The sequence below is a fragment of the Onychomys torridus genome, chromosome 12 (assembly GCF_903995425.1).
Source record: "Onychomys torridus chromosome 12, mOncTor1.1, whole genome shotgun sequence".
Classification (NCBI taxonomy): domain Eukaryota; kingdom Metazoa; phylum Chordata; class Mammalia; order Rodentia; family Cricetidae; genus Onychomys; species Onychomys torridus.
Window position 1 is genome coordinate 35,543,545 of NC_050454.1, and position 25,733 is coordinate 35,569,277.

The 25,733-nt window shown below is 39.8% G+C and overlaps 1 protein-coding gene across 1 annotated transcript in view; it reads right to left on the bottom strand.

Annotated features, from left to right (window-relative positions):
* The window catches only part of Adgrg7 (adhesion G protein-coupled receptor G7), a 54,921-nt gene continuing 29,188 nt past the window's right edge, over positions 1–25,733 (bottom strand). Inside the window, exons 7-16 of the mRNA XM_036203187.1 lie at positions 23,951–24,081; positions 23,726–23,833; positions 19,978–20,138; positions 18,414–18,569; positions 17,658–17,770; positions 15,025–15,368; positions 14,236–14,332; positions 8,782–8,937; positions 6,204–6,360; positions 1–240 (exon numbers count right to left, since the gene is read on the bottom strand). Of these exons, the coding sequence (XP_036059080.1) occupies positions 1–240; positions 6,204–6,360; positions 8,782–8,937; positions 14,236–14,332; positions 15,025–15,368; positions 17,658–17,770; positions 18,414–18,569; positions 19,978–20,138; positions 23,726–23,833; positions 23,951–24,081 (1,663 nt within the window). The remainder of the gene's footprint in view (positions 241–6,203; positions 6,361–8,781; positions 8,938–14,235; positions 14,333–15,024; positions 15,369–17,657; positions 17,771–18,413; positions 18,570–19,977; positions 20,139–23,725; positions 23,834–23,950; positions 24,082–25,733) is intronic.

Genomic DNA, 25,733 nt, shown 5'->3' on the forward strand with positions numbered 1-25,733 from the left:
TCAAGACAATGATGTTTCCTCAGTCACTTCAGATGGCTCCAGTAGCCTAAATCGTTCATGTAGGGATGGTATGGACCTGAGCAAGTTGTACATCCTCAAACGCAGTCCCAGTGGGCTTACTGAAGAAAATGATGGCTTCTTCACTTTGTCAAAGGACGAGGACAATGACTTCAACACTTTAGAAGCTTCATTCTGAAATACTTTTGTTCGAACAGCGTAGAGGATGAATATTTGCAATCCCTGAAGAGAGAATTGAAGTTTAATATCAGGCAATATTACAGTACAGAATTCTGTAGTACAAAATGAAGAGGTTTCATTTCACTCTCCCATCCTGAGGAGGTACAGCTGCTCCACAACTGGAGTTTGCAGCTGCTCTTCATGTGCATGTCCTTCTCATACATGCAGCGCTGCACATAATGCATACTTAGATAACCAGAGTTCATGCCCTGACTTGCGATTACTGCTGTGCATGCCTGCTCTTTCCCTAATCTTTACGGTCTTCAGTTTCTGAAAGTGGAAGGATTGCTGGGGGATACCCATTCGTTCTTCTAGTTCCAACATTCTGTGATTCCATTTCCTGGAGATTTAGTAACGTAGCTGGAATTTTACATACTTGGTAATCTCTTAACACCACAAAATTAAAACCCTGCTAGTCATTGCTTTTCTGTACTTTACATAGGGAGATGAGACACTCATAAGAAATTAGACCACACAAGGCTGGGGAGTGTTTTCTCCATGTCTTTAAAGTGCCATTTACTGAACTGGCTTCAGACACTTCTCATTTACTCCTCATTATTTGATCCTTCTCATTCAATTCTCATATCAACACTATAAGTTAAGCCTTATGAACATGAAAACTGGAATTCAGATGAATTAAACAATTTGCCCAAAATTGTCCATCATCAGTAGAGCTTGGAAATGAATTACAGCATTTCTTATTTCAATCTTCTTTTATTATCCAACATATGGTGTTGTCTCTTACTTGTAACTATAACGGAAATGTACTACCCAGTATACTATATCCTCTAAGGAGTCTTTCTAGTACTATTTGTAGCCTAGCTAATAATATTGCATCAATGCCCATTCCTTGATTTTGACAATGTATTATATTATAGATGAAATTGTCTGCCAGGTGGTGGTGGCACATACCATTAATCCCAGCACTCTGGGAAGCAGAGCCAGGCGGATCTCTGTGAGTTCAAGGCCAGCCTGGTCTACAGAGCAAGATCCAGGACAGGCATGAAAACTACACAGAGAAACCCTGTCTCAACCCCCCCCCAAAAAAAAACCAAAAAAAAAATTGTCACTGGGGAACACTGGACAAAGAATGTATAAAAATGTATTGTTTCCTGGGTTTGATTATGCATTATTGTCATTGAAGATATTATTTTTGGACTAGAAAGATGGTTCAGCAGTTCACAGCATTTACTGTGTTTCCAGAGGACCAGGGTTTGATACCCAACACCCACACATGGCTCACAACTACCTATAATTCCATTTCCAGGGGATTCAACACCCTCTTCTGGCCTCCATAGACACCAGGCATGTACTTGGTGCACGGACATACATACAGACAAAACACTCATAAAATAATTTTTAAAAAAATCCAAGCCGGGTGGTGGTGGCGCATGCCTATAATCCCAGCACTCAGGAGGCAGAGGCAGACGGATCTCTGTGAGTTCAAGGCAAGTCTGGTCTACAAAGTGAGTTCCAGGACAGCCTCCAAAGCTACAGAGACACCCTGTCTCGGGGGGGTGGGGGGGGAAATAATCCAAGCTGGGTGGTGGTAGCACATGCCTTTAATCCTAGTACTTGGGAGACAGAGGCAGGTGGATCTCAGTGAGTTCAAGGCTAGCCTGCTCTACAAAGTAAGTTCTAGGACAGCCAGGACTGTTACACAGAGAAACCCTGTCTCAAAAAAAAAAAAAAAAATCCTAAAGATGTTATTAGTACTAAAGATTGGTGATGGGTACTTGGGAACTTTGCAATATTTTGGAACTTCAAATAGTCTAAAATACATTCAAAACTGTTGTTTAAAGGGGATAGAAAAACAATGATGAAGGTTAATTTTGCGTCACCTCAGACTCTTTTCTATAAGCAGGAGATTTTAGTAACTATGGAATTCCAAGTGGGGGAAAAGATTGTCAGTAACTAGATGCCAAACAAATTTGTAGTTCATGTACCAGATCTAAAGACAAATTATCAGCTAGGAACTCTTCAATAATGCTTATTCACAATCTACTAAAATGATTAATAAAAAAAAATACTATCACTGATGGCCGTTCATTAAAACAAAGAAGTCATTAGGATAATCTAATAAGATACCTTGGAAACTTTTAAAATGTATATATAATTCAGTTAATACAAATATCAAATATAATTTAAGTAATTAATATTTGTTAAGAGGAAATATTGTTGACAATGTTAATTACACACAGTAAATTTTAAATTGTACCATTAAAATTATGAGGCAATAAACAATTACACTATGTTAATAGTATTATTTTCCTTAGGTAAGATTAGCAGTAACTGTGCTTGCCTAGCAAGTGAGAGGCCCTAAGTAAGAGTCCCAGCATTGCAAAACAAATTTGTTCTCACATACATTACTTTTAAAAGGATGCAGGGACCAGCACATAACTATTTTACTCTGAAGACTAAAAGTTGAATCTTCTAGTAATCATTAATAAACAAGGATTATATTAATAGACTTTAGAAATATAATAAAATATTCAAAATTTACATAAATTATATGTAAAAGGTGATAATATATTAGGCACAATACATATAATTAAGGAGACTATGGTAGATGCATGTAACAAGAGATGATAGCATAAGAAGATTGCACGAAGGTCCTTCAGTTTGGCCACTCACCTTTTATGTGTTGAACTATCTTGCCAGCCTCTTTGTTTCTATGACAAGGTCTCATTATGTAACCCAGGTTATCCTCAGCCTCCCAAGTGGATGGACATACACTACAGCTAGCTAGTTTTCTTAACTAATTTTAACTAAATAGTTAAAAAGTTGTTTTTAACAAAATGAAAAACCATGAGAAAATTATCCAAACAATCAAAATATATGGGTACAAAAATGTTAAGAAATCATGATCAGAAAGCTTAAAAACAAAACAAGGGTTGGGGAGATGGTCCAGTGGGTATGAGTGCTTGCTGTTCAAGTATAAGGACCTGAGTTTGGGTCACAGCACCAACATAAAAGCTAGGCATGGTCATGCATGTGCTAATAACCCCAGATGGGAGGGAGAGAAAAAGAGTAATCCCCGGATGTGCTCGTCACCAGCCTAGCTCCAAGTTCAGTGAGAGTTCCTGTCTCAAAGGGAATAAGGTGGAGCATGATAGAGCGGGACCTACAAGGTCCTCTTCTGGCCTCTGCACACATATGCGCGTGTACATACAAACTAAGGGAAAAATAGCATTACTAGATTAGGTAAATGTGACAAACCTAAAAACAAGTGTTTTAGTCCAAGTTAATTATTTGCTGAGCCTGTTCTTGGTCAGAATATAACAAAATGTAGATTTGCTCTACTACACTCTTTGTAATATGCAAGAAGCAATCAAAATTATTATAAAGAAACAGTAAAATATGACTCATCCTAAGGAAAACAGCAATGAATAGAGAGTGGCTGAAATGACCAACTCAGGCATTAGACTTAACAGATGATCTTTAGCTGTGTCAGAAATGTGGTTACAATAAGGAAAAAGTAAATGTGAGCAGAATTTAAAAATATAAACCAGATCAAAGCTTTTTTGTTTGTTTGTTTTGTTTTTCAAAATAGGGTTTCTCTGTGTAGTTTTGGTGCCTGTCCTGGATCTCACTCTGTAGACCTGACTGGCCTCGAACTCACAGAGATCCGTCTGGCTCTGACTCCTGAGTCAGAGTGCTGGGATTAAAGTCATGTGCCACCACTGCCCAGATCAGATCAAAGCTTTTAAACTGGTAAGTATAACACCGACCACAAAAAAGTACAACAAAAAGCTTCATGACAGAGTAGAGACAACCACAAAAAAAATGAGTGAGTTTGAAAATAAGTACCTGGGGTCTGCTAGTGTGAAGACTAGCAAGAAGAAAGAGGAAACTGAACAGCTCTCTGTGATGTGTGGGATAGTACCCAATGACCTAACATCATTGCAACTGGATTAGCAGGAGGAGGAGAAAGACACAAGGTGAGAACCATACAAGATTCTAACAGTTCAGCAGTCCCAAGAAAAGTACACGCAAAGAAAGTTAAGAGCCGTGTGTGTACGCCACAGTCAAAATACTGAACATTAACGCTGAGGAAGAACTTTGACACAAGCAGAGAAGAATAACCCGCTTGTGCGCGGTAGAACAGTATGGATGGCTGGGGACATTTCATTAAGAAATGTATCAGTGTGTGAAATTGCTTCTCTAAAAAGCTAAAAGGAAGAAAAAAGGGCCTCTGTCAACCTAGTTTCATATCCACTAAAAAAAAAAAAATCCTTCAACAACAAGAGCAAAATAGATGTTTTTACAGATCAAAGGAAATATTTGGTCACCAAAAGCCATAAATTACAAGAAATATTAAGGAATATCATTAGGCTGAATAGAAATGATACCATATGACATAGATCTTCAGAAAGGAAGGAAAGGGCCTAGAAATGGTTGTCATGTAGCCAAATATAAAGTTTTCCTCTTAGTTACTTAAAATGTGTATGTCTATTTAATGAAAAAATAGTATTTCTCTGTGGGGTTTATTATGTCTATACATGTAGGACATAAGAAAATGCAACACATGGGAAGAGAGGTGGCAAGCTGGCATCTATTGTTATGAGGCCCTTAGATTTCGCAGGGTGTTGTAAAATATTAATTTTAAGTTTCTTATGAAAGTTAGGAATGTATACTGCATCCATGAACTTATCCCTGAATGCAAAATGGTATTGATTACTGGAATGTGAATTAAAATGGAGTCATAAAGATAATTAATCTATTATATTCAAAAGTGAGGAGGAAAAGGGGGTCAGAGAGATAAAAACAAATAACCAAGAAGACAAATCATAAAATGGCAGCCTACATCAATGAGTACTTTAGATCCAGATAAGCTACAGTCTCTGATAAAGAGATGGAGACTGTCACAATAGACAAAAAGGGAAGGCCTGTGTATTTGATGCCTACATAATATAGACTTAAAATTTAAAAGTACACATATGCATGCACACACATGTAATCATATAACCAATTTACATAACAAGACTAGGTAATAAAGTATATCTTATGGAAAAAGATACTATCAGAGATAAAAGGACATCTTAATGTAAATGATGAAAGGGCTAATTCATCTAGAAAATAGAATAATCATGAATATATACCATGAGGATGAATGTTTGTTCAGTCTTTACTTAGAATGTATGAAACAAAAACTGACAGAATGGAAAACAAGGGAACACATAGACTCAAAGTCCTTGGTGGAGATGTCTAGTACTCTTCCCTAAGCAGTTAAAAGAGTCAGGTGAAAATACTGGTAAGGATAGAGAAGCCCCACCCAGCCTGTAGTCGTTAACTTCAATGGTACTTTCAAACTTCACCAGCAACTACAGAATGAGCAGGGTTTTGCCAAGGTGAATGCTTTGCTTCTGGGCCTGTGAAATGACTCAGAGGACAAGGTACCTGCCACCGAGGTTGAGGATCCAAGGTGGTTGAGGACCCACGTGGTGGAAGGAGAGAACTGACTCTCGCAAGCTGTCCTCTGCCTCTGCACACGTATACTCGATGGTATGGGTGTGCCCCCATACTACTACTAATACATGTAATTTAAAATTTACAGAAAAGATAGCTCAAATTCTGGGCCTACATCCAATCTTAACACATTTTTTTAATTGAAAGAAAAATTCAGTAAACCTGTCACGGAGTTCCAAGTTCAAGGAATAAGGACCATTGCATATACCAACCAAAGTCAACTCGCATGGGAGAAAGGCAAGGGCGCATTCTGCCCTACGAGGTATTTTTCACTCAGAGAAGAGGAATTTGTGTGCCAACACCATGGAGATCTTACTCTGACCTCCAGGCCAGAAAAGAACACAGAAAGCTTTGTTTTTCTCACGAAGTCTACAAATACAAAGGTAACTAAACAGTGGTCTTCAGGGAGTTTTACAGGAAGGAAGGAAACGTGGGTCCAGGATGATACTATGTACCATGCCACGTGTTCTGCTACTTTCAGACCATCCATACCATACCTGAGTGGTGTTGAAAAGACAGAAAATGTAGCTGAAAACAATCCTGACGTCATCATTATTAATTAGCATGGCATATGCAAGAATCCAGGTAACTCCAAAAACAACGGCAATAGATAATGTGCTAAAAATCTTCTTTAGGGATGAAACTTTTTTTGTGCTACATGAGAGAAAATAAGAAAGAAAATATGGCTTATTAGGATTCTGCCTGCTAATGTCATCACTACCCATGCTTAGCTCTGTGTGTGTGTGTGTGTGTGTGTGTGTGTGTGTGTGTGTTGTGTGTGTGTGTGTGTGTTTGTCTACACACACACTTTGTACTTTACAAGGCTCAGGCAAATCATTCCTTTAATATTACATAGGAAATTTCATGAAGAATCAACTTTTTAAGAAGGGGATAATGGGATTCTGTTGATTATTGAAGATGAACTAGTGAAGAATTCCTTTCTGTAGGAAGATTGGGATACTTGGGAACTTCTTGTACCTTGGGTGACATGAAAATGAGGTATTTAGAAGCAGATTGGTCTCCCCTCTCATGGGAAGTCTGTACCCTCCAGAATCTGGTCTTGACAATGTGACTTCTTATAGCCAGGAGAGGAAGCCAGAGACTGGAAAACAATCACTCATGGAATTTGCCTTCCTTTGCTGCTCTTGAGATCCCTACAGTGTTAGTGACTGAACAAGGCAGGCCTCTTCAGGACCAGACTCCCATGTTAGCATGCTCAAAACCACCCTTTCCTTCATTTTCAGTAAAAACTTTGCTGTGCAAAATGAGTATGTGCAGATGTATTTCTGTCCATTCTTTTAATCTTTTACATATGTGCTCTGAGACATTGGGCTAACATACCCAAAACATGTGTCTGCTATCTTTTTAAATTATGACCCTAAATTGGGCCTCCTTATACATTGGCAACCCCCTCCCATGTAAATACATATAGGCCCCCCTGAATAAAATCCCCATGTTTCATTTGTTCAGTGAAATTGAATCTTTATTCTCCTGATCTCCTTGCTGGTCATACATTTTTTCCCCTCAAGTTCTTTATATCTTAGTCATATGCATTTTTGGCTCTGCACTCACCAAAATGTTAATCTGTTGTATTAATTTATAGTAGCAATATATTGTGAAGGGTGAGCTGAGGATTAAAAAAAAAAACAAAAAACAGCACAGAGCACAAATAAGCTTCTCCAACTGAAAAACTGCCACCCAAGGCCAACTAACAATCAACTGCCAGCAGCTACCTACAAAAGGGAATCATCCTAGCTCACCTGTCAGCATTTGGACCTGCCCAACTTTACCAACTACCAGACACACGCAATCCCATGACAAATAACAATTTGTCATTCTAAGCCATTAAGTGTTGAAGAGACTTGGTTTGTATCTGGCTAATACACGAAAAAGGGCCAGCTAAAACAAACCATACACCCTTCACATTGTTGTTAGGCCAATTGAAAACCACGGGCTGTCAGTCAAAATTGAGAAATACAAATTTGATTGATGTCTCTGACCCCAAATTATGATGTTCTGTATATAGGAAATATAATCTAATGTACAATTAGGCTAAGAACCCTTCACCAAAGCCTTCCCACCCCCAACATTACAAAAATGCACGTTTTAATGCTTAGCAAGAGTGGTATTTTCCCCATAGAGCCTTTAAATAAAAGCTATTAACCATGTGTGAAAAATGATACTTTGATTTGTAAAGAACATATTGAAGATTAGGTTCTCATAAAAGATGGTGTTTTTCATTTCTCTCTCCTCGCTTGTGGACATAGTGCGAGTTCACAGATGTCCTCATGGTAAGGACACCTGGAATGGATAGAACTGCCAGATTCAGCCTGAGTCCACAGCTTCATCTGGACTATGTTCTACTTAGTTCATGTTGTGAACTCGGGGCAGGAGGCTGCAGCGAGTATGTGTCCAGTGGTTTCTGATCCTTATCCAATCAGAAGCTCTTGTTGAATAACAAGAGCTATTAGACATTACAGTAAGAACCCTGACTGGAGCTAGAAAAGTCACAGTGTGGAGACTCACAGTTGGGTGGGACCTGGTAAGCCAGAGAATGTGGTCTCAGTGCCCCTAAATGTTCCTCGTTTTATAAGAGAGAATATGTCTGTAAGTGAAATCTCCAAGTTTTATATACTTGCAATGGAGTTTGAAGGGTTGTAAGCAATGTGTAATTCAAGCACTGAAGGATAGTAATTTTCAAATTGAAAACGTGGATGCCAGTATCTCCCTCCTTGGAGTTTTCTCATTTCTTCAAGTAGTCACATTTTTGTTTCCTGAATTTGGAGGATTTTTGAAGAGAAAATATTTTTCTTGACACTGCGCAGTTTAATTTTCTCTTGGGCCCACATGACCCAGAAGTGTGGTATATAATGCTGTGTACCACATTGGACTGCTGAGGTTAGCAGAGGTGAGCAGATTCTGTTTCTCAAAATTCATTGGGAAATCTCTCCTGAATACACATGTCCATGCTGTGTGCGGGCTTTGAAAACGCTTGCAGGGCTTTGGGGTGTAGTGAGGTAATGTGTTACATCTACATTAGTCTGTGTGGGCAGCTTCCCACCCTGGGAGGCTCACCTCGTCAGGTTCTGGTTGTTCTTCCACAGCACTTTGACCGTGATTGTGATGAATATAGCAACATTAGTGATGAGGATAATGGTGACAGGGATGATGAACGACCACAAGAATGGACTTTTCACAAAATTATTACTCTTTGGAATGGCCAGCCAGCAGCTGTGGAGGAAAACAGATTCTCTCAGGAGACCAAGGAAAGAACAAATACCAAAACATTATTGACATTCACGGGACTGAAGTTGCTAATAATATCCTCTGACATCTTGCATGTCTGAGGTCACTTTCAACAATTCAGCCCACTAGAAAGGTTGTTCCTGTCACGATTTCCTGTGAGTCAATGTGGACCAGTAGAAGGTAAATGCGCTTTTGAGTCAGACAGACCTGAACTACTCACCAGTGCTATCGTTGCTGTTTTCACTGTGGAGAGACGACTCCCAAGTCTTGGGACATGGCTAGGTAAATAGCTCAACTACTGAGTTGTGATTTGCGTCAGAAATGTGCCTTTAGAAGCTCATGTGTTGACCCCTTGGTTTCCAGTTGGCAGCACTGTTTAGGAAGGTTGTGGAACCTCTAGGGGGCAGAGCCTTGCAGGAGGAAGTGCATCACTGGAAGTGGGCTTTAAGGGTTTATAGCCTAGCTTCACTTCCTGTTTTCTCTCTCCTTCCTGTGTGTAGATGAAAGGCCATAGCTCTGCTTTGAGACTTTCAGGTCGGTCGGCCCCATGTTCCTGCTGCCATGCCTTCTCAGCCAGGATGGACTATTCCCCTTGCAATATAAAGCCAAAAGAACCTTTCTTCTCTAAGCTGCTTTGTGTAAAAGGTATTCCATCACCATAACAGAAAAGTAATTAATACGTGTACTCCTACGCCCACAGTCTTGAATCAGATGCTACTCCTGTCATGTATGGGGTACCTAACTTTAGGCAAGCTATTACTTTCATTATACTTTTGGATATGTAGTTTATCCTGGCTCATAATATGAAAGGTACAAATTGCTGTATCATATTTCCAGCTCCAAATTTCACCAATGTTTCTGATGTATCCTTACAGATTTAGGCTATACAAACTTTAGCAAATACATATTTTTTCCTTCATTTTCTTTAAACAAATGACACCATTCAATAAATGCTTCTGGAACTCACTTAGCATATCTTGGAGAATATGAAAAGAAATTTCATTAATTAATTAAGTATTGTGCTTATTACTCAATTACTTTGGATATTCTGTAACTTAAACAGTTTCCTATTGCTAGTTATTGGTGTGTGTATGTGTGTATGAGAGTGTGTGTACTTGTATGAATAGGTACATGCCCATGGAGGCCATAAAATAACCATATGACTGAATCAGTTAGGCTGACCCATGAGCTTTAGGGATCTGCCTGTCTCAGCTGCTCCCCAGGCATGACGATTGCAAGCGTGTGTCACCACATCTGCCTTTTTCCCAAGGTGCTTGGGTCCTTGCGCTCACACAGCAAGTGTTTTCCAATGGAAATGCCTCCTCAGCCCATTGATAGACATTTAAAATATAAATACTTAAAAAGTGTTCAAAAGTTACTTAACTCCATTGTGCCTTTTTTTGTTTTGTACATTGTTGCGATTTCTGTTTTGATGAAGGAAGTTTGGGTGGGTTTTGCTCTTTTCATTTCTTATCAAAGTTGAAAATGATGTGGCCACCTCATAATATTGTTGAAATAATTAATTCATTTAAAAACATTTAGAGAGAACATGCTATGTGCCAGATGATATTTTAGACAGCAAGGAATTATCAGTAAAGAGAACTCCATAATTTTGTAAGTTAATATTTTAGTTTAGAGATGCAGATAAAACAAAACTAAGATTGATAATATGTCAGATAGTGATGAACATTGGAGATAAAAAAAATAATGTGAGCAATAAGTGTTTTAAAAACATATATATATATGGAAGATTTCAATTTAATAGAGTGGTTGGAGCAAAGTCTCCCAGAAAAATAATACTTGAGCAAAGACCTGAAGTTGATGAGGAAGGAAAGTGTTCTAAGCAGAGATTTCATCATGTTCAAAGGCCCTGAGATGACAGCTTTAGAAACAGAGGCTAGTGTGGCTCAGAATGGTTTAGTAAGTGCATGAGGTTTATGGAAAGATACAAACTCCATTAAAGCCTTGTGGGCAATTGCTAGCATTCTGGATGAGGTGGATAGACATAACATGATCTGCTTTAGGTTGAAAAAGTCTTACCCCAGATGCAGTGATGAGAGCAGACTTGAGCAAAAGTAGGAAGCCACCAGAGGTTACTGTATTGTGAGGGGCATGCAAAAGTTACAAAAGTAACCAAGGACTGGAGAGACGGCTCAGGAGTTGAGTGCTGGTCTTACAGATGTCTGGGGTTTGGTTCTCAGCCACCACATTATACAACCTCCTGTAACTCCAGTTCCAATGAATCTAAAGCATTCTTCTGGCCTCTACATGTATCCACACACATGATGATGCCTTGGTGTCCAAACTACTGTCTGTCATATACACACAGACATACACATATAGACTTAAAAAAGCAAAAAACTAAGTATTAAAAAGTAATCAGCACCCCCATCTGGCTTGAATGTGTGCAGGCCTTGTGTATACCACCGCTAAATCAGTTTTCTCCAGTGGAGTCTCAGTGGGTATACCAACCACACTCCCCCGTCAGGCCCAGCCCCATGCCTGAGTAGTTGATCAACCCAAAACAAACTCAGTGGTATTTTTGAGGACTTTTTGTTTGATTTGGTTTTGATTTTTTGTTTGTTTGTTCGCTTGTTTTTCTTATTGGCCATTTGCTTTTTTTGCTTTGGTTTTCAGTTTCCATGACTTTTTAAAATTTGTTGGTTTGGGGTATTTCTGTATGTGTGTGTGTGTGTGTGTGTGTGTGTGTGTGTGTGTGTATTTGTATGTTTATGTGTGTTTCTTGTTTATTTTATTTTTGTTTCTATTTCTTGTTTTTCTTGAGAAAGAGAGAGAAAACAAAGTTGAATGTGTGGGCAGGAATGTCTGGGAGGACTTGGAAGAGGAGAAAAGTATGATCAAAATACATTTCAGGGCATTTTTTTTTTTTTTTAGTTAAAAAAAAAACCTAGAAGCCTAGTACATTTTTGACTTTCAATTCCTATTCACTTTCTTTCCTCTGGAGGTACAACATTCTGGTATATGACAAAGAATCTTTAAATTGCTTTTCACTGGAACATTATCCTTTAAACTGTTAGAAATAGTATTTCTAATCTGAATGGCCTGTGATAAAACAGAGATGATGTTCAAGTCTGTAATGAACTAACAAACAAGCAAGCATGCCCGCCTTTAACAGACAGAGTGGGCCGTCTCTAAATAAGATGGTGAGAATGTGCAAAGCATATCTTAAGGATGTCCAGCATCCCTTTTGTTTCACCTATGGATGGAGGATATCTGTTACGGTTAAATACAATGCACCCCCTACAAATGCTCAAAGGTACAAGTTATGAGGAGCATCATTTGTTGTGTGTGCACACTGATGTGGATGTTTGTAAGCATCTCTAGTGGCCTAAGATTAGGAAAACCTGGTTGAGACATGCACGTAGGTACCAGCATCTATTGGGAAAGATGTGTCAAGAAGGAACACTCTATCATTCTTTCCTTTAGTTCAAGAGGGACTGTGGTACTTCTGTGCTCACGGCACCCCTTATCCTTGTTATTCTGAATCAAATGACTCATACTTCTGCTGAGGAAGAGCAGGAGAATGGGTCTTTATGGTGTTAACTTCTACAGCCATGGGGTAGAATTTCTAGGAAAGAGTGTCACAGGATGGAGGCTGATAAAAATAAACATAGAGTCTCTTGAGCATCCTCCATGGACTTCAGATGTGTTAAATGCTTTGGTTATTTTGCCACAGACAATGGGAAGACCCATCTTAACCTCTACAGCATGAACTGGGAAAACTCACCACTAGTATGTTGTAAGTTCCCATGGTAAAGCCAACCCAGATACAGCCCATCCATCTGAGGACAGTATAGAGAAGTGAGATGGTGCGTTAGAGGGCTGTGGCCTGTCCTGCATTTCTTTCTTCTCTAGACTTGTAGAGAAGCCACCAGGTCAGGGAACTGGGTCAGAGCCCGAGGTCAGGTAAACAGAACTGGGGTCAGTGATGTAGAACAGGAGACGTGGAGGAGTCACGAGTGGAAGAATAACCCAGGGAAACCACATCAACCACTGCTTCTTTCTCAACAGATGGAGAAATGTGACCTTCCATGGCACGTGTATAGGGCAGAAGGCAGTAGCGTGATCTGGACGATCACATTACACATCCTCTCCTCTCCTCCCATCTGTAATCATCAGTAGCCTAGTGCTGTCCTGAGCATCTACACTGTGCTCAGTGAAGGACCTGCTATAAATTATTGATAGCCCAGTGTGAATACACTTGAGCAAACTGGCTTTTCTCTCATGAAAGCGTTCATAGGAATGAGTCTAGCTCTATGCCTGGGTTACAGTAAGAAATTAATAATGGGATGAAAGTAAGCTATCTCTCCCATGATACATTGCTATCTCTTATTTCTAATAGTGACATTTAAATTTGAAAGCTCAAAATGGTAATGGAATCTAATCAAACAGAAAGTCTAGGTTGTGAAATCCAGCCAGGCAGTCAGCCCTCCAGTCAGTCCTACAGCTGGCAACATCAGGTAAGTCTCTTGACACCATAGTCTTCCCTGGCATCTTCAAGGGCCATTATAACAATATGGTTTTCAGGTAAGTTGGCGTAATACTTAGAGTGGAATTTGGGGATAGGAACGGTGGGGGACACAAGAGAAGGAGGAATAAACTGCAGGGCAGCTGCTGTCTGGTGAGGGAAATACAAAGAATGAAGCCTCAGTTCAGCTCAGCTCAGCTTTCCCAATTCTTCCCACATTAAAAAAAAACAAAAAACAAAAAAACAAACAAAAACCAGACACCATACTGTCAGGTTCTTCCAATACGAACAGTTAATTATCCATGGTAGTGACCTAGCAAGAATCTGTGGTACGTGATACCATGAAATAGTCATCACAATCATGTTTAACATGAGGAGTTCATCTGGGTGAGACATGGAGAATGCTTTGTGAGTTATTAAGTGTTTTCAGGGTTGATTGACATCCCTGCATAGCAACCCCTGAGCAAAATCACTATAACTGCTATCCACACTCTAGAGGAAGGAACCAAAACACACAGTTACTAAGGATGATAGCTATTATTCTGGATGATTTTTCTCACTAAACGGACATAATTTTAATATGAGAAACTTCAGATTTCTAAAGTCAAAAAGTGGAGACTTCCTTTTCAGGAATGATCATAGGAAATTTCTGTGTCATCCTATCTGAAATATGATGTACTTTTGAGAACTTAAAATACCCATCACCAAATATGACGTTTAAAAAGTGAAACTTGGAGATATTTGGAGCTAGTGTCAATGGATCCTTTAATGTCGAAGAAGCTGAGAAAACTTACATTTCCTCTTGCCGATAGTCTAACTCCCAGAATGACTTGTTTCCACTCTGCGCATAAACGATCCCCACCGTTACACCGACGACTACAGCTGGAACTCCTCAGTGACAAAGGAAGACAAAGGGTTAATAGCTTGCCCGAGATGGAAATTAATTATGAAAGACTTGGAGTAAATTAGACATCTGACCTCTTTAGTTTTTTTTTTTTTTTCCTCTTTGGACAATCTACTGACCAATGAGTAGAGGTAGATTAAATATAGACAGAATTTTTCTCTGTTTTTCTTTTTGTTTTATTTATGTTTAGTGTTGTCTCTATACACCAGTCCTATCTGATTTTCCATTCCTTTGTATCTCCCATCACAATGTTCATCACGAAACGTCTGAATTCCTCTTTTGCTTGAAAAATTTAGAGTTCCACTGAGACAGTTCTTCCATGTGTCTTGGCTGGGACACAATATAGCTTTCAAGAATTTTTTCTTTTTTTTTAACAAGTTGCTCTGATTACTTTCCATGAAACACTCCCATCAAGTAGCCAGGAGGTTACCGGCATCTGTTCTAAACCTAGCATGAATTAATAAAAGGATTTAAAAGACGAACCTCTTTAATGTAGCTTACACTGTGTCCAGTACACCTGTCCTGGTCCCTGGCTGGAGAAAAAGCTACTAGACAGAAACTGTACTTACTGACTCTTCTTTTCCCAGACCCTGAATGGTGAGCCCTCCAATGGGCGTTTGTTTACAAGAAACAATGGCAACAAGCGAAAGGTCTCAACAGCGTTGTGGCCAACACTTACCCCATCCAACTAACGAGATGACAAGAATGAAGTGACGGGGAAGGGGCTTCATGGTTCTAAGCAGAAGGAAGTAGAGCTGGGTAGCACTGAGTCCGGTCCAGGTGAACGTCACCAACAGGAAATAGTGGAGTAATGCGGCGATGGCTGTGCAGGAGGGGTTCGGGGTGTCGATGGTGTCTCGTACCGGGATTTCATTGTTGTCAGGGTTAACACTGATGTCGCTATCACTTATCTTTAAGTTCTTATTGGAGTTTTCGATTCCAAACACAAAGAGGAGGTTAAAAATCAGCATTGATGTACACAAACTGACCAACACCCAGGTTACTGAGGTTTTTCTGATTTTCCTAAAAATGAAAATAATAATAATAATAATAATAATAATAATAATAATTAAAACCCTGAAAAGTAAATATAAAGAACTAGGTCCTAAGTGAAAACTAAACAACTGAAAAAAGTCAGGGCTGGAAAGATGTCTCAGTTGCAGAAGATCCAGGTTCAATTCCCAGCAGTCAATGGTGTTTCCCAACTCTGTAACTAACTCCTGTTCCAGGGGACTCTGATGCCCTCTTATGGCCTCTATGGGTACTGCATGCATGTAGTACCCTTAAATACATGTAGGCAAAACACGCATACACCCAAAAATATCAAGATAAATAAATATCCTCAGAGAAACTATGAAGGAATAAATAAATTAATTGCTCAATATAAATCCAGTCCATGGCCTGGTGGTAAACCTTCCTTTTCTCACATCAGAAAAGAATTTCTACAAAGCAGTGAATTCCGCTGACAGGCAGTGGTACCCACTGCATTCTGACTAAGAAGAAATGATAGCTAATCTCCGAAGCCAGAGGCCAGTGAGTCCTAACCCCCAGCATTTGTGCCCTACATAGTCCTCTTCCAGGCCTGTCCTGGCCTTGACTTAACTAACAGACTGTAACTGAAAGCTGGTGGCCAAGACTGGCTTATCTGTTGGGTACAATAATGCTTCCATACTTCCATAACCCTTAGCCAAGTTCAACTAGAAGAACAAGAGTGTGGACATCTAGGTCCAAAGATGTTAATATATGTATTTTACACCAATAAAGTCATTTTTTAATTTTTAAAGTTCCTTTTAATTTGTATTTATGTGTTTGTTTGTTTGTTGTGTGTTTGTTTGTCTTTAGGGAGGAAGGTCCCACAGACTCAAAGTTGCCTTGGGTCCTAGCACAGGTCACACAAAAGTCCCTGCATGGCATCCTTGGAGCTTTCTTACTGTGCTCCTTGGAGTTATCACCTGCCATGAAAAAAGTCCAGCTATCCTGCTAAAGAAACCACCCAGAAATGCTCTGGGTCTGTGGACATAGAGAAAGATCCAGCTGTTCTGATACCCTAGAGCAATGGTTTTCAGCCTGTGGGCCATGACCCCTCATCAGATATCCTGCATATCAGATATCTATATTAAGATTCATAACAGTATCAAAATTACAGTTGTGGAGTAGCAATGAAATAGTTTTATGGTTGGGGGTCATCATAACATGCAAAAGTGTATTAAAGGGTCACGGCATTAAGATAGTTGAGAACCACTGCCCTTGAGGAACCTCCGGAGGACACATCCCAGCTCTTTTCTGATTACCATCTCCTGGGAGAGCTTAGCTAGACTAGACTAGCCCCAGTAAGCCCCAGACTCCTGAGAGGTAAGAAACTGTTCTACATCTCTGAGCTTGGAGCATTGGCAAACATATACAAAGACTATATGCAGAAGAGCCTCTACATGGCATTTTCTGCCTCAAAATAGAACGTTACCAATTAACAGATGAACTTGTGCTTGAATGTAGAAAAAAGTCCAGGGTTTATTTTTTAAAAATCATTTGTAAGTTTTAAATCAATGCCAAATATACTCTTAAAAGTTAAAAATACAATAACATGATGCATTTACATGAAAATGCTAGGCTATTTTGCTTACGTTTTATTTAAATGGTAATTCTCCTACAAACCTATAAAATTAGGCAAAAATGTTTTAAATTCAATAGTTACAGTTTTATAAGGCCCAGGATGGTTCTTAAAGCAAGGAATAAAAGATACACCAAACCATAGGGAGCCCCTTCTCTTTATAAACTGTCCTGCAGCCTATAACCACAACAATAAAACCCCACAAAGGATATAAAATTAGATGTCCAGTGGAAAAACAGGGGAGAAGAAATATGTTCGTAAGTACTTACTTAAAATTTAAAGATTTTTTTTCTTAAAAACAGAAAGCTATGAAACAATAACTTCAGAAGTTTCATCATTTGAAAACTTTACTTATTTTAAAAATTATTTTCAAACCTTAGTTGTTCATCAATGTTTTCTTCTTTTGCAATCCAATTTGTTAGACATGCTCCATTCCACATCAAAGAGCTGCAGGATCTATGGGCTGTGCTTATACTGATTTGCTGTCAAAACCTTTGTCTAATTTGTAACTATATGTTTACCATAACTTTAGCTCGGCCTCTCTGGGGTTGTGCCTTCTGTGAAACGAGTATGTTGACTGAGTTTCCTTCTAGTTTAGAGAAATTAAATTCTGAAATGAACGCACCCAATAAATTACAATCAGGATAGCAGGTTGTCCCTTTCACAGGACAAACTGCTTGTCATTGCATCCCTTTTCCTCTTACCTGGTGACAATCTGGAATATGATAGTCAGAGCCAGGCCAGCAATGGACAGAGCACAGCCAATGTTGGACAATATGTCTAGAGATTTGGGGTACTGGTAATCCTTTTTGAAAGTCTGAAAAAAATAATTTAACATAAGCTATCCCAAGCATTTAAAAAAATATTAATATAAGTCAGTATTGTAGAATTACATTGCTTAAAATAACCAGCCAGAGGCCAAATATGCCTTCTTTCTTTCTTTCTTTCTTTCTTTCTTTCTTTCTTTCTTTCTTTCTTTATTTATTTATTTATTTATTTATTTATTTTTTAATCAAACCCCCTGTACAGGGAAGCTTGGCCATGGACAGGCTTAAGGAAGGGAGAACAGACCTATAGGAAAAACATAAAGAATTTAAGAGCTATTTCTTTTCCAGCAAGAACAGCAACTTGGACAGCAGCAAAGGAAAATGTGGCCTACATATGGCCAGGTATGTTAAATGGTTCCTCTCTCTCATGGACCTCACTCTGAGTTCATCCAGTAGGACGCACCATCTCTTCACATGTATGTATCCTTTCCATGCTTAAAAACACAGTGCCAACCTAAACATGTCTATTTCTCCCCTAAGACCACATTGTAAACAACAACCACAAGCTGTTACTCTCTTTCTAGCACATTCCATTTTGGACCTACCCCTTCATTCATTCCCTGCACCTCCCATTTGTATCTGAACTTATGATCTATGTAAATTACACCTCCTATATAAGTTGCACATTCTTACCATCAACACTGCGAAATTGGTCGTGTGATTGCAGCGGCAACCAAGGAATCCTGCAGAGCTCATATCTTTTTGGCAGCCCCGTGTGTCCCAGTCCCTCGTTACAAAATTCCAGTAGACACAGGCATAGGAGTGAAGCTGGAATTCTCTTCTGTCATACTGTGAATTGGTGACATGTTCAATGCTTAATTGGATAGGGAAAAAAATCTAATAGGATAAGAGTCCCCAGAGAAGTAAGTACATATTAAGGATTAATGTCCTCCTTGTAGACTAAAGGAAGAATAAGGACACAAAAAGGCAGGTGTGGTAGCATATAGCTAGAATCCAAGAACTTATGAAGCTGAGGCTTGTGGACTGCTCCAAGTTCAAGGCCAGCTAGAGCTGTATAGTGAGAGTTTGTCCCAAAAGCAAACTAAATAACCACCCAATCAAAGAAAGTACATAAGGATATAAATCAAATTAATTCACTTTCTCTTCAGATAGCTTGTCAGAAAATTAGGTAAGATTTAAACGATTACTTCAAAAGAGCTTTCAAAGAGATGTTCTGTAGAGTTCTTTTTTTCTTATATCATGGTTAAATTTTTAAATTAATTTAGTGATTTTACATCCTGACCACAGGCAGCCTCTCCTCCCTCCTCTCCCACTTCCTCCCCACATCTCCCCTCCCCTCAAGTTCCCACCCTCCCTCAGTATTTGCTCAGACAGGGGCAGGCCTCCCACAGGCTTCAGCAAAGCATGAAGCTGCCATAAGACCAAGGCCCTCCCCCTGCATTCTGTCTGGGCAAGGCAATCCAGCTTGAGGAAAGCACTAGGGACATCCCTGCTCCCATTGCCAGAAGTCCCACAAATAGACCAAGTTACACAACTGTCACATATGCAGAGGGCCTTGGTTAAGAACAATGACATCAGGAAATTTGAAGGCAAATGGATGGAACTAGGAAAAAAACCCATCCTGAGTGAGGTAACCCAGACCCAGAAAGACAAACAAGGTATGTACTCACTCATAAGTGGATATTAGTCGTAAAGTAAAAGATAACCAAGCCACAATCCACAGACCCAGAGAGACTAGATAACAAGGAGGGCCCAAGTAGGGGATGCATGAATCTCCCTGGGCAGGGGAAATAGATGAGATCTCCTGGGTGGACTCTGGGTGGGTGGGTAGGCATGGGAACTTGAGTCTACAAGGATGGCCCCAGCTAAGACTCCTGGCAGCAGTGGATGTATAATCTGAACTGTCCATCCCCTGTGACCAGATTGGTGACTACCCTCGTTGTCAGTGGAGAACCTTCATCCAGTGACTGATGGAGGCAGGTCCAGAGACCCATGGCCAAACATTGGGCCTAGTCCATCTGAGGAGAGGGAGGAGGGATTGTAGGAGCCAGGGGCCTCAGAGACTTCAGAGGAAATCCCATAGAAAAGGCTAGCCTGGCTCTTGGAAACACACAGAGTCTAAACCAACAACCAGGAAGCCTGCATGGGACTGTAGAGTTCTTTCATTTAAATTACTTCTGGTTTTCTAATTAAGAGGAACCAAATGTTTTAAATTTCTATTCATGGGGAGACTCACCGTGGGATTAAATACCATTTGCACAGAAACATCTGGATTTTGGTCGCTTGAATTTATTTTGCCTGAGATGATTTTTTGACTAAAATCTGATGTAGCGGTGAAAGTTTTGGATTGGAAAAGTTTGTGGTTTTGATACACTACAAAACCACATGAATTTTTATCTGTGGAGAAAATAGACATTAATATTCAATAGATGTACCTGGTAGTGAGCAAAAGTAAAAGTTTCAGGTCATTGTGGAACTGCACAGTTGCTTCATATTTGAATAAGGTACAATAAAAAATAGTTCACCAGCTGAGCTTTTACTTGATTGCACTATAGTGTGGTAATGTTACAGCATGCATATATATCATTGCTGTGCACAGCTGTGGGTTCATAACTACCTACACAGTGCAGACCATGGGAAGCCAGTGTGTCTCTTCTTGGGCTGGCCATCAGGACATTCTCTTGGCCTTTCTGATCTAGTAAATTTTAAGATTTCATCTAAATAAATATCTTACCCCAGGTCCAAGAGGCAGGGATGCTTCACAGTCTTGAAGAGGAGTGTTACTAGACTTGTTGAATTTCCCTATTCTATTTATGAGCATTAGATCATATTCTTTGTCCAATCATATTTCCACATGCTCGTCTATGCTTCAATTATTTCTATGCAATTAAAGTGTCTGTGGAAACCCAAAGGATGGAGTTCAGAAAGTTTTGGAATAGCAAAGTATGTGGAGGTTCCTGAGTGTGGTACACTCCCAGAGAGGGTACCAAAACTCTGCACCCCTTCACTCATACCTCATCTTGTGTTTATATTCATATGTATCCTTTGTAATGACCCTTATAAAAAGCTGGTAAATGTGTCTACCTGAGCTATGTGAGTTGCTAAAGCAAATTAAAGCCAAGAAGAGGATTATGGAAACCATAATTTATAATTGGTCAATCATAAGTGAAGACAAAACTCTCTGGGGCTTATAACTGGCAGTGTGTGTGTGTGTGTGTGTGTGTGTGTGTGTGTGTGTGTGTGTGTGTGTGTGTGTATTGGGGGAAGGAAATGGAGAGGGGAAGGAGGAGAGGGAGAAAGGGAGGGAGGAAGGGAGGAAGAGAGAGATATAGATAGATAGATAGATAGATAGATAGATAGATAGAACGAACCTTGGCATACAGATCTATATTGTAAGCCTATATATAATAGCCATAATTAATATATGCAACTCATGATTGGCTAATTGCTAATTTTCTGCCCATAGATTTCTTCCTGAGGTTCACTTTTCTTATCTCCTATATGGGGATGACACATTTCTGCCTATTCTGTCTCAGTTATAAACACAATGCTTTCTATGCCATAAGAGAGGAGACAGGACCTATGGGTAGACCCAGCTTTTGGTACCTCGATTAGCTCAGCATTGAGCAAGTAAGAGCAAAGAGCTACTGTCTGTCAAGATGGCTGTGCCTAGAGAAGCTTCCCCAAGGTCTGCCTGCCATTTGATGACAGCAGGGCGGATGCCTTAGGTCACAAAGCACCAAATTTGATGGAAGCTTTGGGTCTTGGCACAGGCACTCCTCACCATCTCTGCTCTGACACTCATCAGCTATCTCAGGGCTGGGACGTTTATTGTGAAACCGTTCTCTTGGAACATCCAAGAATGGAGTCATTGAAGGTCCTGTAGGGTTGGTTACAACTGTGGAAGTTGTACCTGCCTGGCCATGGCAATGATCAAACAGAACTAGCTGAGAATACTTCTTACACAGCTGCTAGCCACATGCAAGATAGCAAAAGAAATAATAGAAAGTACACATCTTGCCGGGCGGTGGTGGTGCACGCCTTTAATCCCAGCAGAGCCAGGCGGATCTCTAGAAGTTCAAGGCCAGCCTGGACTACAGAGTGAGTTCCAAGAAAGGTGCAAAGCTACACAGAGAAACCCTGTCTTGAAAAACCGAAGGGGAAAAAAAAGAAAAAAGAAAAAAAAGAAAAGAAAGTGCACATCTTTGTGTGTGTGGCATAGTCACACATCTGTACGTGAGTGTACACACCTGTGCATGCATCAAGTGTTCTGCTCTACCACTCTCTAATTACTTTCTTGAGACATGGTCTCCCACTGAACCTGGAGCTAACAAGTCCCAGAATTCCTCTTGTCCCCTCATGTCCTATAGTTATGGGCTCAGGCATCCACATCTGGCTTTTTACATGGGTATTGGGGATCCAAACTCAGGTCCTCAGGCGCACAAAGGAAATTCTCTCACCCATTGAGTCATATCCCCAGTTCCTAAATGTACATTTTAACAGAATAATTGCATACACTGCACTTATTCTTTCTTTCGTAAGTGATGTGACAAAAATGGCAGCCGTGAGCTGTGCCTATTCCATCACGTGACTTGAGAAGGAGACAGGCAATGCCCTAATGGTCTCTTGGTCACTACTTTGCCAGTTATTCTTCCCTAGCTTCTATCTGGGAGGGAATGTATGGCTTTCTCATGTTCTTCACAGCAAACTGTCCTCACCACATCTTTCCCTTCTGGATACTATATGACAAAATTCACTTTATTTTATTTTGTAGGAATAAGCCATTTTAATCCACCAAAAACAAATTTATGTTTATGATTTCTAAAATAAAATTAGACTTTTCCTTCCCTTAAAATTTACATTTAATAATATCTTTTAAGCAAAACACAGATGCTGGGGAAGAGAGTCAGTTTTTCTCAGGGACGGGCTCCCTGGTAATTTATCCAGTCACAAGTGGTCAGCTCTAAACACATCTGCATACAAGCAATACTAAACGGACTTTGTAGTGTGTGTGTGTGTGTGTGTGTGTGTGTGTGTGTGTGTGTGTAACCAGAAGAACACACACACACAAAGTCAAGAGTTTGAGAGTAAGTAGGAGGGGACACAGGAGGAGTTAGAGGGAGAGAAGGGAAGGGGTGAAAAACAGTCATTTAAATACAGTACTCATGCATGAAAATCTTGAAAAAAAATTTAAATGTAAATAAAAGATAAAAAAGCAAAAGCAAAATACAGATGTTAAACCAGCACTTTGAGTTCTTATTTTCTTTTTGAAATAAAAGAACGGCATGCTTGAGATGAAACTGAAATCCATACAAGCGCATAGATTCTTTAGGAATTAGCGTTGTTCCTGCTCACTCTTCCCCTCAGTGCTATAGTATTTTGAGCATCTATTACACAAATCATATATATATTTTTTTTTACAAATACTTAGATTTCTTAGAATAACATGTATTTGCATCTTGTTATTTTCGAGTCTCCACATTTTTTTAGTTATTCCTTTTCCACACCTCCTCCTTCTCCCTTGATCGGCTTTGGTAGAGGCTGGTTTCATAGTTTTTCATCGAATCCATTTTCCATTTTGTTGATCAAGCCTAGCATTTGTTAATTTATAATTTTATTCACTTATATCCTTATGTTTATTTATTCTTACTCCTAGCTTTCTTTATTTTTCTTTTATTCTTCTTCAGATGAGTGTAAGAGTCTCATAGAAATACAGATCTATATGCCTAGCACTATTATTTCAATCTGTTATTCTCTAAGGTGTTTTTGGAATGCAGAGGGATTCTCTGTTACCTGAAATAGTAGAACTGAGATTACTGTAATGTATTAGAGCCCAAAGACACTCAAACAAAATTATTAGGTGTAAAACTAAGCTAGGATTATTCCTCCCTTCATGGATTTCAAGTCAGTAATCCCTTGAATTTGAATGTATTTACAAAACAACGCAAAAAAAAAAAAAAAAAAGAAGAAGGTTGAAGACATACTTTGCCCAGTATTAAGCAAGATCTGAAGTTCAGTCTGTCCATCTGGATTGAGTCTGTCTGCAGTTTTATTAATAGATGTTCCACCAGAAACTAGAGAATCACTCGATCCTATGAGAAAAGAGCAAGTAGAATTTTACATACCTGCATTTTGGTGAACCGGGAATTGTTTGCGGTTGGCAGTGGACTGCTCTTTACTGGTACAGGGGCAGGGGATAGACAGCTTACCTTTCTGCACAGAGAAGAGAACACTTGACCCCATGTCATTGCCTCGAGTAACTGACTGGATCGCTACATTGGGTTCCACCACTGTCTCGTCACCCAGAGAAAAGGAGTAGGACTCCATTTGCTCAATTAGCCTGCATACAACGAAACATAACAACTCAACATTTTGTCATAAACTCAGAGCTGTGTCGTCTCCCTCATTACATTAGAAAAGGCATGAGCCCGCCACCCATATAGTCACGGTGACATGACAATTACCTGTATGTGTATTTGTGTCTGTCCTCCTCACCAGAGTCTTACTTTATCACATGTAATTTTTAAAATGTTATGATGGTTACCCCACAAGCTTGGTACCACCATTGCACAAGCATGTCTTGCAGGCAGGGCAGCACTGTCGATAAGAGGTTTTGTGGCTGGGCTGATGTTTAGGTTTCTCCTTTGGCAATTAGTGTGTAGAATATTTTTGTAACAAAGATGCTAGCATGTAGATGTGAAGGTTCTATGTAGGTACCAGCTCAGCTTCTCCGTGTTCAATGAATTTTGTAAGTATTGTCTTCAGCAATGGGGAGCAATTGCCTCACAGTTTATGGAGGGCAACCTATAGTCTTGGCAACAGCCTGGATTATTTGGGGGTTCCTGTGGGAACCCATAGGGCAATAACTCAACTAGATATTGCCTATTCTGGTACTAGAAGTTTCATTTGATAAGAATTGGTGGGAATAAGCAATCATTATCTAATTTGACTTTAGACCCGCTCCACAAGATAGAATGAACTCATACCCGACACAGCCTGGGTGACCAAGAACCTAATACAAGTTAGCCCAGGGATCTAAGGTAAAACCAAATACTACTACTCTAAAAACAAACAGAAAAATATAGCAATAAAGTGACTTCTAATGACATTCTGCTCTACTCATAAATCCGTGCTTTGCTCAGCCACCATCAGAGACGTTTCCTCCTGCAGCAGATGTGAACAAATACAGACATTATGCAAAGAGAGAAGTTTTGGAACACTCAGCCCTAAATGGGATGTTTCAATTAAATTCCCCCCCCCCAGGGTTCAGGGAACCCCACAGAAGATTAGGCACAAAGAATGCCCCCGATCTCTGCCTCCATCTTATGGGATAAGATGTAAGCTCTCAGTTACTGCTCCAGCATCATGCCTGCCTGCCTACCTGCTGCCATACTCCCTACCATGATGGTCATGGACTAACTAACCCTCTGAAACTGTAAGCCCTCCATTAAATGCTTTCTTTTATGAGTTTCCTTGCTCGTGGTGTTTCATCATAGCAATAGAAACAGTAACCACAACAGTCAAGGATAACTGAAGTGGATAACTCAAGAAAGCTTACTAGAGCAGAAATGCAAACCAGTGGGAAATGCATAGAGTAGATAGTGGTAGGGAGACAGTTTTACATCTCTAATTATGCAACTAATGTTACATTAACCTTCAGTATAACAAGGATCCAGGGTTATAGATCAGCCTTTGCAACCAGTATTCAAAAGGAGAAATGAAAGCCTACCCTCATTGTTTCTACTATATTACTGCCACCAGCAGAAACCCTATTCAGAGCCTCAGAGCTTTGGCTACCTGGAGATTCTGCCCCTCCCAGTTTAGAAGAGGAGAATGCACACTCTACTGTGACCTCTTGATGGGGTTGAAGCCTGGCTAGATAAGAGTCTTTCTTTCCTATCATCCTCCTCCCTTTAACTTTCATCTTTCTTATTTTTACTTTCCCCTAAATAAACAGACTAGAAGGAGAATTCAATAGCCGAGGGACATCAA